This window comes from Protomyctophum bolini, assembly GCF_963924005.1.
Source record: "Protomyctophum bolini genome assembly, chromosome: 9".
Lineage (NCBI taxonomy): Eukaryota > Metazoa > Chordata > Actinopteri > Myctophiformes > Myctophidae > Protomyctophum > Protomyctophum bolini.
In genome coordinates, this window is record NC_137870.1 from 12,999,921 (window position 1) to 13,014,187 (window position 14,267).

The 14,267-nt window shown below is 49.9% G+C and overlaps 1 protein-coding gene across 1 annotated transcript in view; it reads left to right on the top strand.

Annotated features, from left to right (window-relative positions):
* The window catches only part of LOC308321328 (NACHT and WD repeat domain-containing protein 2-like), a gene marked incomplete at its 3' end in the record, with an annotated part of 12,228 nt that extends 1,091 nt beyond the window's left edge, over nt 1-11,137 (top strand). The window contains exons 3-16 of the mRNA XM_080772169.1: nt 23-130; nt 645-830; nt 1,915-2,017; nt 2,250-2,455; nt 2,571-2,903; nt 3,377-3,478; nt 3,907-4,128; nt 4,735-4,918; nt 5,114-5,320; nt 5,593-5,798; nt 5,908-6,248; nt 7,057-10,322; nt 10,753-10,976; nt 11,102-11,137. Of these exons, the coding sequence (XP_080628295.1) occupies nt 23-130; nt 645-830; nt 1,915-2,017; nt 2,250-2,455; nt 2,571-2,903; nt 3,377-3,478; nt 3,907-4,128; nt 4,735-4,918; nt 5,114-5,320; nt 5,593-5,798; nt 5,908-6,248; nt 7,057-10,322; nt 10,753-10,976; nt 11,102-11,137 (5,724 nt within the window). The remainder of the gene's footprint in view (nt 1-22; nt 131-644; nt 831-1,914; nt 2,018-2,249; nt 2,456-2,570; nt 2,904-3,376; nt 3,479-3,906; nt 4,129-4,734; nt 4,919-5,113; nt 5,321-5,592; nt 5,799-5,907; nt 6,249-7,056; nt 10,323-10,752; nt 10,977-11,101) is intronic.
* Between the last annotated feature and the right edge of the window lie 3,130 nt (nt 11,138-14,267).

Here is a 14,267-nt window from a genome sequence, read left to right on the forward strand (position 1 = left end):
GTGCGTGCGTGCGTGCACACAGGTCATTGATCCGTATGAATCCAGTGATCGCAGTCGTTGGCCTGATCAGAACACCAGACTGCAGCTGATCCAACAATGTAGAGACAGCAGTTCTGGACCCTTCCTACTGGTAAACAATAGTCTTATAACAGTACCTTCCTACTGGTAAACTATAGTCTTATAGTACCTTCCTACTGGTAAACTATAGTCTAACAACAGTACCTTTCTACTGTAAACTATAATAACAGTTCTGGACCCTTTACTGGTAAACTATGTCGCAGTCCCGACCCCATTTCAGGACGACGAGCGGCCCGGAAGAGAAATTCCCGAGCTGAATTAGAAAGAAGAAAAACAACAAAAAAAGTGTTGTACCCTGGCCTTTTATTCTTAATTATTTGTTTGTTTATTGTCGAGTTGGCTTTGTCCGAGGCTTAAAGGTCTTTAAATAAATACTTTCTGAAACGTTCATGGAAAAACGGATGGGAATTTCTCTGCCGGGCCACTCATCAGGGGCGGGACTGCGACGCTCTACAGTCTTTAAGAATGTGAAACTATAGGAATTGCATCTTTAAGAATGTTTAGGTTACTTTTCTGTAGGCTCTAGAGAACATGTTCTCTGTTCTGTCCACATGGTGGCGCTGTAGGCTCTGGTAGGTCCTCGGTACGGCGCCCCCAGCCTTCCAGTCTCTCTGGACATACCACAGTACCACATGTTCCTGGAGGTCCTGCAGGAGGCCGGCTTTAGGACCCAGGAGCTGGAGAGGAGATACGAGAGAGATGAGAACGCGGTCCCACCTTCCTACTGCCTGCAGCAGTCAATCGGAACACAGGTAACTAATCCTTGACTGCAGCAGCCATTCACAGCCCAGGTAACTCCCTACTGAGTGCAGGAGCCAATCACAGGTATGGCTCTGCTCATGTGATATCTCAGATTACCTGTGCACCGAGACACAACTCTGATATCAACAACAACCCCCAGAGCAGAGCAATATTCATTACATGAACAACATAACTTCAATGCATTCCATATACCACATATAATACAATCCATACATCACATTATATCACATTATAATCACAATCACCCAATATAGCTGCAAGCAGAAATAAGGCGGGACCAAGAAAGAAGACAATACGCAATAACCCCCGACCTCAAAATTGAGGTCCGGGGCTAGGCTAGGCTAGGCTAAACTTCTGCTGAGTTATAATTATACTTCCGGAAGTCTTCCGGGTGCTTCAAAACGCCACTGAGCAACTTCACTCCAACTCCACTGAAACTAATACCGGGGGGGCGGGGCTAACGCTCCAGTTCGGTCTCTATCCTTCTTTATATTCTATGGATGTCATGGGCAGTCCCGCAACAAAACACGTTTTGCGTCTGAGATGCTAAATCAAATGGTGGTCCGTGGCTCAAATGGACCTTGATATGAAAAGGTTGAAAACCACTGAAACACAGTCCCCTATCTGAACAAATATGTTGTGCCAGGGAACCCCCATACAACGCATGTTGTATGGGGGGTCGTGTTCGTGGGGGACGTGGTCGTGGGGGACGTGTTGTGATCTTGTAGATCTAAACAGTCAGGTTAAAGTGGAACTTCAGGGGTCCTTGAGGGGCTTCCAGGGGCTTTAAAACTGCTTTAACCCATTCTGACCTTAGATCAGATTCATACGAGGTTTCCACTGGACACACACTGGTCTGATTAACCCATTCTGACCTGAGATCAGATTCTAAAAATGTCAGTCGCTCTTCGATTTTTCAAAAATAGCAGACCTACAAGCTCGTAGCGCGCCACTCGGTGGCGCGCTATGAGCTTGTAGATCTGCTATTTTTCAATAGCTAAAGCATAACATGATGCTAACACCAAAACGGGTTCCCGGTCAGAATGGGTTAAAACTTCTTCTGTCATTCTGCAGGAGGAGGAGGAGCAAGTGATTGACGTGTTTCTGACAGCTGTCAATCAGTGTGTCCACAAAGGTTTGATGACATCAGAGAGAGCCCAGAGGTTCTACAGATCAGGTGCGTGCATGTGTGTGCTCATGTGTGCGCATGCGTTTCTCTCTGCGTGCGTTTGTGTACTTATTTTTGGTGTGTGCATTTGTGCGTGTGTGAGCGCATTTGTGACTTGTGCGTGTGTTTGTGCACACTTCTGCACGCATGCTTTTGTGTGTGCGTCAGTGTGTGTTGACTGAGTTCATATCATTTCTTGACTGCAGCACATTCGTTTGTATATTGTTATGGCTCTCTCCAGCTCTAGATGTTGATCTGCGCTTCGCCTTGGAGGACCACCCCGCCGGTGACATCATCACCCCGGAGCCCCACCCCCAAGGTGACCTCACCACACGCTGCCTTGTCTACATCCACAAGATCACCAATGAGAAAAGCCAGCCAGAGGGGGAGGGCCTTAAACCATCCAATCGGAAGAGGGAGAAGATAGCGGGCAAAGCAATGGAACAGGTTCACCATTGATTGATTTAATACTTTAACCAATTACAGATCTGTATGATCAGTGCTCTTTATACAAATACTTTGTTCTACATTTCAACTCGTGACCCGCCTGTTGACCTCACAGCCTGGCGACGATTACCTCATGTCTCAGCTGTGTGACCACTTCCTGCCGGGCGTGGTTACTTCCTGTGGGCGGGCGCTGGTCTACACCACAGCCACAGCGTACAACGGTCGCCACGGTTACATGGCGGCGTGGAGGCGGGGCTACGGCCAGGCGCTGTGTCAGCAGGTCTACTCCGACCTGCTGCGAATCGTCGACGGCACGGCGCTGCCCACCGCTCGTCATCATCGCGTGTCTCGTCTGGATGATGTCATTGCCGCCGAGAGGGGCGAACAGGAGGAGTTGTGCCATATGCTGTCCTGTCTTTATGACATCACCAGACCAGAGGAGCAGCAGGTCAGATCGCTGGCTTCTCATTGGCTGTTTATAGGTTGCAACGGTTAATACAATAAATCACACTAGTGTGAAGTGAGGGGTGCTCGTACATCATCATACAACCCATTCCGTGCCAAGCCAATCAAATCATCACAAATGTCATTCCGTCCAATCACTTTTGGCGTCTCCGTTTTTCTGCCCTCACTGTTATGCTCAATATGTACTAGCCAATCAAATCATCCATATATGCTACGGGGTGATCAGCCAATCAAATCATCCATATATGCTACGGGGTGATCAGCCAATAAAATCATCGTGTTTGTGTTAACACAAGCAGACAAAGCTGGGCATATAAGGGGCTAGCGCTCCTCAAACATCAATACAATTGATCATAATGTAAGAAGATAATCACTAGCCTAATCTATGCCTTCTTCCTTTCCTTTCCTTTCCTTTCCTTTCCTTTCCTTTCCTTTCCTTCCCTTCACTGGTCTCAGATCAGAGCCTATGTGCAACAGAAGGAGCCACAGTGCCCTCTAGTGGTGACAGGAGGACCGTGCAGTGGGAAAACTGTGCTGCTCTCACACTGTGCTCTGCAGGTACATTATATTTATTATTAATGGTTGAGTTAATGGCATCCATCCATCCATCCATCTTCAACCGATCTTTTTTTGGAATATCATAACTTTAGTGTTCTTTAGGTTTATGGTCAGGACCCATGTCTAACTTTAGTGTTCTTTAGGTTTATGGTCAGGACCCATGTCTTGATATCATAACTTTAGTGTTCTTTAGGTTTATGGTCAGGACCCATGTCTTAATATCATAACTTTAGTGTTCTTTAGGTTTATGGTCAGGACCCATGTCTAACTTTAGTGTTCTTTAGGTTTATGGTCAGGAGTCAGGACCCATGTCTAACTTTAGTGTTCTTTAGGTTTATGGTCAGGTTTATGTCTTGGAGAAAGTGTGTAGGAGATCAAGTTGCTGTTGTAATAAAGTGTAATAGTTGATCTCTCTCTCTCTCTCTCAGGTCAGGGCGTGGCTCGGTGGCGACACGGATCCTGTGGTGATTCCGTGTTTTCTCAACATGTCAATCAAGCCGTCGTCGCGGAAACACCTGCTGTGCAATCTGTGTCACCACATCACTCGGGCCTACGCCCCCCCGCTGACCTCTGACCTGCCACGCCTCAGTGTGTCAGATCTCACAGAGCATCTGCTCCTCCTCCTCAGACTCCTCCCATCTTCCGCCAGGGTTAGGGTCGTTTTGTATTTGTCTTGTATTTGTCTTGTTGACTTGCCGGCGTTTCAGAGCGTTTTCCGCTAACCTTTGGAAAATCATATAATATTATTCTTCATAACAATCCACCCACCGATCACTTTGAAAGACCCACTAGAGTCTTGTAGGGGGGGGGGGGGGGGATGTGCCACCACGATAAAACATTCCATACTTATGGTCAGTTGAATGTTGCTGGTTTTCACCAAAAAACACCAGAAAGCACTGAAAAGTGGATTTTTATAAATTCTTTAGCATTATCCTGAAACCAACTGGAAAATGTTGTGATCGCGTGATTTGTGGGTGTACACTTCTTTGTTGATCCTGGGATCATTCACAGGCTGCAGTAGAGCGTCTTCTATCTAAAACCACTGAAATCACATCATGAAGAGAACTTGTCATTGTCACGCAATGCGTTAAATAGCTCTATATTGTATATTACAAACACTCTAGTCTATAGCAATGATTAGCACATTGCACAAATATGATTTAAGCACAAATGATGCTTTAAGCTTTTGACAAAACTACATATTTTAACCGAAACAAAAATCACTTAGCCTCCCGTAAATGGTTGTTTGTCATCAGCCCACAGTATTGATCCTAGATGGCATGGATCAGATCAGAGACTCTGGGCTCCACATGGTGTCCTGCCTGCCCTCGCCCCTCCCCCCCAACGTCAAACTCATCCTGGCCCTCAGCTCCCGGCGGACACATCTTCTACAGGCCATACAACTACACTACCCACAATGCACCAGCAGCACCTCCTCTGGTACGTCTAACAGCCTGGGCACACCTGAACTTCCATGCGCAGTAAATGAAATAATAAATAGCGCCCTGGATTGCAGTTTAGGGAATGGCACCGGGTGAAAAAATGGGTTACAAAACTGTGGGATGAAAATGAAAGATATAAAAAGGACGCAAGGCAACGTGCGTGTGTGCGTGCGTGCGTGTGTGTGTGTTTCAGGGTGTGAGCAGAGCAGGGGTTTGGTCTCCATGGAGATGAGTTGTTTGGACAGAAAGCAGGAAGTGAGGATGTTGGCGGCCATGTTGCTGCGCTCAGGAAGGACGGTGACCAGTGGACAGCAGGCACTCATCAACCAGGCCCTGATGTCATGTCCTGTCCCGCTTTACGCCCGCCTCCTGCACGCGCACTCCAAACTCTGGAGCTCAGGTACAAATTATTTCATTAACTAAATGTATTATTTATTTTGGTGATGTCAAAGACAATCGATTCAGCATTATTGCATTGCGATATGAGGCTGATCACCCCATAGCGATGTGAGGACGGAAATTGTGATTGGCCAGAATGAGAAGATGTATATGATGATAAGAGCGCCCCTCACTTATCACGGCTATAATTTTATTTTACTGTTAAGACATTTATGTCAAGGAGATGGGAGTGATTCATTACTGTTCTACTCTCTCTCTCTCTCTCTCCTGCAGCGGTAGAGGTGACTCTACCAGAGACAGTCCATGGTTCCGTATCGGTGCTGTTGGAGCGTCTGGAGCAGAGACACGGCTCCAGGCTGGTGTCTCTGTGTCTGTCCTACGTCACCCTGAGCAGGACGGGACTGACCGAGGCTGACCTCTCTGACCTGATGTCCTACCTCCCTCCCTCTGGACCTCCCAGGGAACCCGCCACGTTAATCGTGCGTCAATTAAATTAGTGCTTTTAAAAGGAATTTGCCTCAACACGTTATTATGGCGGTAACTTTGACAGGCCTAATATATATATACACTGTATATATTATATTTTAGGTGCCAGAGGTGGCCGTGGAGCTTCTCCTTCAGGACCTGCAGGGGTTTCTCCTCAAGAGGACAACGTTGGGGGTGAGAGTGTTCTTCTGGGTGAGCTCTCACTTCCCCCTGGTGGTGAGGAGGAGGTACTGCTCTGTCCCCGAGGCCAGAAGACACACCCACTCCATCATGGCTGACTACTTCAGTGGCCGATGGAAGCCGCTGCTCTCTGGCGCCCCCCAGCAGGCCAGCCAGGCCCCGGACGAGAGTCGGCGGTCGTTCGTAGATCCTCCGTCGACGTCGTCTCCCGTCGACCTGAGGACGCTCCTGGAACTGCCCTATCATCTGCGAGAGAGCAACAGGTGGGAGGAGCTTGAATTAGAGGAAGGATCTTAATGGAGGAGAGTGCTTTACTCATGTCTACAACCTTTTTAATAAGAACTGGTCTTCATCATCATACTTAGGGCTGAGGGTTGAAACGTGTTGGCTTTTAGCATTTTGTAGGCATGATTAAAGTGCAGGTACTAAACGAACACTGCTAGCCCCTCCAATGCATGGCTTTTCTTAATATGTTTTTTATCCCACGATTTTGTAACCCATTTTTCACCCCTGTGTCAATCATCTAATGTGATCCTGGGCTCTACACACCCTCCGCCAACCTGGGGAGAGCAACGGACTTAACTCATGCTTCCTTCATGCTTGAGTGTCCAAGTTGCTCCTTTACACCTGACAGGGCCCGGCTGGCCAGGGGGAGGCAGTTTAGAGACCTGGATTACTGCATGTTTTTGTGAGGGTACCTACCCTAGGGGACACGGGGAGAACAATGTATGGCTTTTGAACATGATGTCATATGGCAGCCAACTATGGGATTTTGAATGTTACAAATGCAAAATTGCATTTTTATAAATTGCGTATCTATGCACTTTGTACCTACTCAAAGAGCTTACAATGGTCCATTCATTCACACATTAGAGAAAAAAACCCTTTTGGTTTTATCCAATAATATCACTTACCTTCACCTTTAAAGAAACTCTCCTCTGTTTCTCTATTTTCTCTTTTTCACGTTTTTTTTATTTTCTCTTTTTCACGTTATCGCAGAAGAACGGTCAAGCACCAAATGTAAGTTTTTTTTTTACTCACACTGAACACCTGGTGGATCTGTCTTTGCAGGTGGGAGGCGCTAACGAGCGGCCTGATGATGTCACTGGAGTTCCACGAGGCCATGCTGGGGGCGGGGCTTTTCAGCGACCTGCTCGCCATGCTGGAGGAAGGGGCGGGGCAAGGAGAGGGGCTTGTAGGGGAGGAAAGGGAGGGGCTTGTGCCCCGAGAGAGAGCACTGCTGGCGGCCGTGCTCCGAACGTCCGCCTGCGTCCTGCAGAGAAACCCTCTGGAGCTCTGCGCCGTGATGGAGATCTGTCTGCTGCCCTGCCTGTCTGTCTGCCGTGGCCCGTCTGTCTGCCCTGCGCTGGAAGCCTACGTCACACAGGTGGTGAGGAGAAGGAGGAGTGGCCATGGGGGGATGGGCGTGGCCATGTGTCCCGCCCCTTCCACCGTCCCTTCTGTCCAGCGGTTGGTCCACAACAGAGTCGGGAGGGACGGTTGGCTCAAAGCAGCGGTTGGTGCAGAACACACAGGGGGGAGTGTGGTAGGGGTTGGGAGGAGCGGTCCTACAGAACACACAGGGGGGAGTGTGGTAGGGGTTGGGAGGAGCGGTCCTACAGAACGAGGGAGTGTCCTTGGCATTAGGAGTGACGGTTCTGCCTGGCTGTGGAGCGGGCTGTGTGGCGAGGTAACGGGCCTGACTCTGACACGTCAGGAAGGGACGGGGCTGACTCTGACACATCAGGAAGGGGCGGAGCTGTCTCTGACACGCCAGGAGGAGGAGCTGACGTTTACGAGCGCTAGGAGCAGCGGGCAGTTCGTTCTGCTGTCGGCTGATGGCGGTAAGCTGTTCCTGTGGGACGTGACGGGAGGCCTGCAGACCGTTCGGGAAGTCAACAGAGGCTCTCTGACAACAGAGGCGAAGTCAGAGTCACATGACGGACAACACGCGGCGTGGGGTGCGGGCGAGGGGTTTGCAGGCGTGGTCGTCGAGGGCTTTGTGGTGTGCGGGAACACGCTGTGCGTCTGGTGGAGGGAGCGGAGTGCCGCGAGCATGTGCAACGTTCTCACCGACGAGCCGACGCTGACGCATGTCCGCTGTCAGAGCCGGGTTACCGCCGTGGCGTGCTCCTCCGATGGCCGGCGGGCGTACTGCGGCCAGCAGAACGGCACCGTGTCCGTGTTCGACAGCGACACCGGGACGCTGGTCGCCAGCTGCTCGAACCCCATCCGTACGGCCGCCATCGCCTCGCTCTTCCTCCATCAAGAAGAAGGAGGAGGAGAAATGTTGTGTGTCAGTGTCACAGGCGACATAACGGTGTGGAACGTTGTGACGACACGCTTGCCCAGTCTGGTGAAAGAATCCTTAACGACATCTCCTGGTCGGGTGAAAGAATGTTTGACGTCGTCTCCTGGTCTGGTGAAAGAATGTTTAACGCTGTCGCCCCGTCTAGCACTTAAACAATGTTTAAGTGCGAGCAGCGGGGCGAGCAGTGGGGTGAGCAGCAGCAGCAGGGTTCTCAACGTGGACTTCTCGGAGGAAACGGACACTCTGTTGGTGTGTGAAGAGCGCCGGGTGCATCTGTGGGACAGATGCCGGCTGCCTGACGCCGCTGGCTCCCAGTGGGAGCTGCGGGATGTCTTCTGTCCTCCGGCGGGGAGGGGGTTCTGCCAGGCGCTGCTGGCGCAGGACGGCCTCCTTTTCCTGGCCTCACTGACCTCCTGCCAACTGGTCCTAGTGTGGAGCGCGGCATCCGGGCGGTGCGTTCTCTCCCTGGACACCGGGGGCGGAGACGGAGCGCCTCTCGCGCTCCTCAGAACGGACTCTCACGTGCTGTCGGTCGGTCGGGACGGAGCCGGCCGCCGTCGCCTCACCATGTGGGACCGCGGACTCGTGGAGGCGGCGGGCGCTGCCCCAAAGATGGCGGCGGCCGTGCGGGAGGTGACGGTGGAGAGGCGGGGCCGGAGGTTCTACATGACGGACGGCTCCGAGGCGGTGTGGGCGTGGCGCCACCACAGGGCGGTGCCGCACGCTCACTTCCTGCACGGCGGGCCGGTGGCCAAGCTCCGCCTCTCTCCTGACGGCTGCTGCCTGGTCACGCTGGCTGGTCTGCGTTGGGCCGGGCGGCATATCTACGTCTGGCAGACGGAGACCGGAAGCAACGTGCTCCGTATCGCAGGGTGTGGAGCTTCCGATGTCCTGATCACCCCCAACGGCCTGTTCGGGGTGAGTCTGTGTGGAGGAGGGGAGACAGGTCTGTGTGGAGGTGAGACAGGTCTGTCTGGAGGAGGGGAGACAGGTCTGTGTGAAGGTGAGACAGGTGGAGGTGAGACAGGTCTGTCTGGAGGAGGGGAGACAGGTCTGTGTGAAGGTGAGACAGGTGGAGGTGAGACAGGTCTGTCTGGAGGAGGGGAGACAGGTCTGAGTGGAGGGGGTGAGACAGGTCTGTGTGGAGGGGGTGAGACGGGTCTGTCTTGCATCTGGAAGCTGCTAAATGGGGGCCTGGTCTGTCACATCCACCCGCAGTTGGCCGACGCCCAGGTGTCACCCGAGAGCACGTACCTGATTGGCCGGCGAGGAGGCGACCTGCTTGCAGTCGGTCTTTGGTCGGGCTCTGTCAGCAAGCACTTCTCGTGCGCACTGGAAGCTAGCGCGGCGGGAGCTACCTCGGAGCGAGCGGGGGAAGCTAGCGCGGAGCGGGTCGCGGCGGTGGTGGTTGCGTTCAGCACCCTAGCAGAGCACCCAGATGTGGTGCTTGTGCTGACGGCGTCTGGCGCCCTCTACAGCTGGAAGGTGTCCGAGGAGAGCGTGTGCGCTCACTTCCGGCTGCCCCGCCCCCACGCCACCGCCGCGTCGCTCCGCGCGGCGCCCGACGGAAGCTTCGCGCTGCTGCTGCCGGCGGCGCCGTACCCTGGCGATGATGATGACCTCATCGCCCTGCTGGACCTATCCCGCGGGAGGCTGTGCTCCGTCCGAGCTGACGGTCCCGTCTCCCTCGCCCGACTGGACGACAGCGGACACTACGTGGTCTATGCGTCCAGCCCTGCAGCCTCCTCCGTGGGCTGCACCTGCTCACTGCACGCCGCGCCCGTCCTCGCGGCGGTACGACTGGCGGACGGGAAGAGGCTGGGGAGCGTGCGTCTGGGTAAAACCGCGTCCACGCTGGAGGTGGTGTGTGTGCGCGCGCATGCACGGCGGCTGCTGCGTGTGTTTGTGGGCTTCCGGGACGGGTCCGTGGGCGTGTACTTCGTCTCGGATGGGGAGGAGGAGGAGGAGGAGGGGCCTGTAGAGGAGGGATGGGATGTGATTGGTCAGGAGAAGACGCCACCCTCGTGTGAGAGATGGTTGTCCTTGGTGACCCCGAACGTCACATGGCGGCTATGATTTAGAGCAGTGGTCTTCACGGGAGCTTGTAGATCTGCTATATTTATGATGTAGAGCAGTGGTCTTCACGGGAGCTTGTAGATCTGCTATATTTATGATGTAGACTTGTTTTTGACAGCATTATGATCACCAGTTATTGTTGTGATTATCATTATTATCATTATCATTATTAGTGGGGTATTTAAGCCCCACCCGGACATGGCCACATTTATTAACTTTTTTACACTACTGGTACCATTACTTTCTAGAGTGTATTCTATGTAACACTGTTCTGATACCATTACTTTATAGAGTGTATTGTATGTAAATGTAACACTGTTGCTCCGATCCACTTGGCGAAAACACTGTTAAGGGGTCTACCGACTCTACCATCACAATAGCCACACCAGGGGCCCCACCAGGGAACCCTGGGGGCCACACTGTTGTTCAGATCTACACCAAACGTGGCAATAATACTGTTCAGGGGTCTACCATCACAATAGCCACAGGGGCCCCATGTAGACCCCATGGCCCCCACCAGGGACACCTGGGTGCAACCAACGTAGAGAGACCAAACAAACCCTCCCAAAAGAATGAAGAAGCCGCTGCCGACGTCAAGCCTCTGGTGACCTAAATGCGAAACATGTTGAAGCAAGCTAACGTTAATCCGACTCCTAGTAGGAGTTCCCATGATCTGGCCATTGTGATGGTAGACCCCTGACCAGTGCTATGTGTACCTGTGGCCAACAGCTGCAGCGGACCCTGGCGGTGTCCCTGGGTCCCTGATTATATAAATGCATTCATCATTAAACTTGTGTTATCCCTTTTTAACTATTACACTTATTACACAATTACTTATTGTGATGGAATAAGTGGTATACCGTTTTGGAAAAATGATATACCAGCTTTAAAAGTGGTATACCACTTTGAAGAACGCAGGGGTCTAGCGCATTTAGTCTGGAGGATGCACCCGAAAGATATATTTTTGTAACCTACTTTTATATTTCCTTAAGGTGTCAATGAATTATGATGTTACCTGAACTAATTATTGTCCCGTATATGTTTTCTTTTAACCATATGTTGTGTCCGTCCTGGCATCAGCATCAGAGTAAGTTGTCCTTTCATGACAAAAGAGTGGACTGTTGTGATATACAACAGTTGTGTACTGAGAATTGGTACTGGTACGATAGCAATGTACTTTTGCAATTGTGATGTCTAGGCGGTGACGTCATTAGGACATGAAGTATCAAAGCTATGTTGCTGTATGGGTAATAAACCTTGTGAACGATTGAATGTGACCATGTCTCCGTGTCATGTTAATCTCTTCTCCCGGGCCGGCCTGTCTGTCTGTCCGCCGCCGAACCATGGAAATGCCAACCGGGTCTTCACACACCAGAACCAGATGAGGGTCCAATACGTAGAATACAGTTAATCATAACAGTCACGTTAGCGTTTTCTCTTCCACATGTAGACAGCAGGAGGAGGGATTCGAACCGCCGACCCATGGATCATTGGACGACCTGCTCCACCTCCTGAGCCACAGTTCTTATATTAAACATGTCTGTGGGAATGCAGAATGGTACGTCAGACTTCGGTGCTCGATGTTGAGCGAAAACAGGTGGGGGTTCCTAGTATAGAGCCTGCGCTGCCCCGGGGGACTCCAGGTGACTCCAGACGACTACTCATTTAGGTTCTAAGTGGTTAAACGATGCTACTGAGCTCGCCTGCAGATCCTCACGGCAGGGAGGAGTTCCAGAGCTGAGGAGCGGAGCGCTGACAGCACAAGCCCCGATCACCTTCCATTAGGGGGCCGGGACAAGACAAGACACCGCTATGCCTGAGGGCTGTTAGACTATCCAGCATCCTGGCTCATAATGAACTAACACAACATGTCAGTGACGGAATGGGGTAGGCATGAGGTCCATTTATCAGGTACACAACACTAGTATACACTAGTATAACACCACATGAAGCCTTGCATTCAGGGAGATTGTTATTTTTTTTGTTACATTCCCGAAGCCAATAACTTGATGACCGGCACGGAAAGGTATGATCTCATGTTTCCGTTAGGAGACTCCGCAAGGTGATAGCCATATAAAGTCATAGCACATTATAGTACACATGTATATTGTATAATATATAATATAGTATATTATGTATAGCTGACATAGATACTCCACTGTTACGTTCTTAGTTTATACATGATTCATGATACTTTTTACTACTACTACTACTCTATCTATGTGATGTATGCCATGCTTTTGTTTTTGCTTAATGTAAGTCGCTCTGGATCAAGAGCGTCTGATAAATGCCTAAATTGTAAATTGTGATCAAATGATTGCTTTAGGAATGTGACAACACGAGCAAATAAATCTCCTGAAGCTAAGGACTAGAAATATAATGTATTATTATGTTGATTACTTGTTTCAGGCAGATTTGCAAATATTAATATGTTGTGTTGCCTCAAAATGCTCAAATATATTATGAATAATTCAATATTGTGATTTTTTTCGTTGCAGCACCAAAAACGTTATAGGCTATCATCACTTATTACTTTAAATAAATGTTGTCATAATTGTTGAGAAAATTACATATTTTGTATTTGTATTTTGTTACCCTTATTGGCCTTGGGCCTTTAGTGAAATGAAATTAAATTTATTTGTTATCTATCATTAATGCAGTAGAAGCTCAAAATCAAGCTGTTAAGCGTGACATACTAAGGTGATGTGGTGATCATTTATATTATAAATAAATTGTGAACGGTTAACTTTAACCACATTTTATTTTGATACCGTCTACACTACCTCATGTGACCACTGCATCCGGCATCCGGCTGTGTTTTGTCCAATCAGATTTGTGACTGCATCGAGGCGCCAGAGGCGGGCTTTTTTTTCAATTTGGCTTACGTTTGTTTTGTGAGATTTGAGACATATACAAATTAAGACAATAATTATGCCGGCGAGCGGTTCTTTTAAGAGAAAAGCAAAAACAAATAAGGATGCGAAGACGGCTAAATTACTGAAAAAGGTTCCATTCATTTCAAACTTCTTTCTTAAACCACCACATGAAGACGCAGACACAGCGAGGGTCCGGGACTAGCAGTAGCACTGATGCTAATGCTAACGTCAACCAGGGCGAGGTAAAGTGGTGAAGTTTGTTGTGGACTCTGTGGAGCATGAGGACCTTGAGTTGTTGTCGGAGGAGAAGGAAGACATGTCGTGAACGTGGAAGGTGTAATTGTGTTCTGATAATGTGACAACTGCTGCTGGCTGGCTGCTATAATGTTAAAGACCTACTGTCTATAGTCTGTCTTTAGTGTATTCTATTGTGTTCTGAAGGTCGGGCTGCTGTGTGCCACTGTAGTGTTTATGTTATGTTTTGTATTCTTATGGCTGCCGGGGCAGCTGTGTACGGTTTGCCAATTATGCCCCCTCTCACTCTGTTGTGTTCTCTTTTCTGGTCCCTGTGCCAGTGTGTGTGTGTGTGTGTGTGTGTGTGTGTGTGTGCCTGCACCGTTTAATGTACTATTATATTTTTGTGTTTTGATAAGCAGCGCCTTGCCATAGATACATACACTGTGCGTGTGTGCGTGTGTGCTATCTTTTCTAATGGGTTTCTGTTGTGTTCTGAATATTGGAGAGGCCACTGTGTGGGTGCCATGCCATTATTCCGACCTCCCAATATCCCGACCTCCCATAATTCAGAAAAAAGCAAATAATTAAGAACTCCCATAGGTCCGACATCCCGTTTTCCCGACCCTATTAAACCCATAATCCCGAAATCCCATTGTTTCGACCGCCCATATTAAACCCATAATCCCGAAATCCCATTGTTTCGACCGTGCCCATATTAAACCCATAATCCCGAAATCCCATTGTTTCGACCGTGCCCATATTAAACCCATAATCCCGAAATC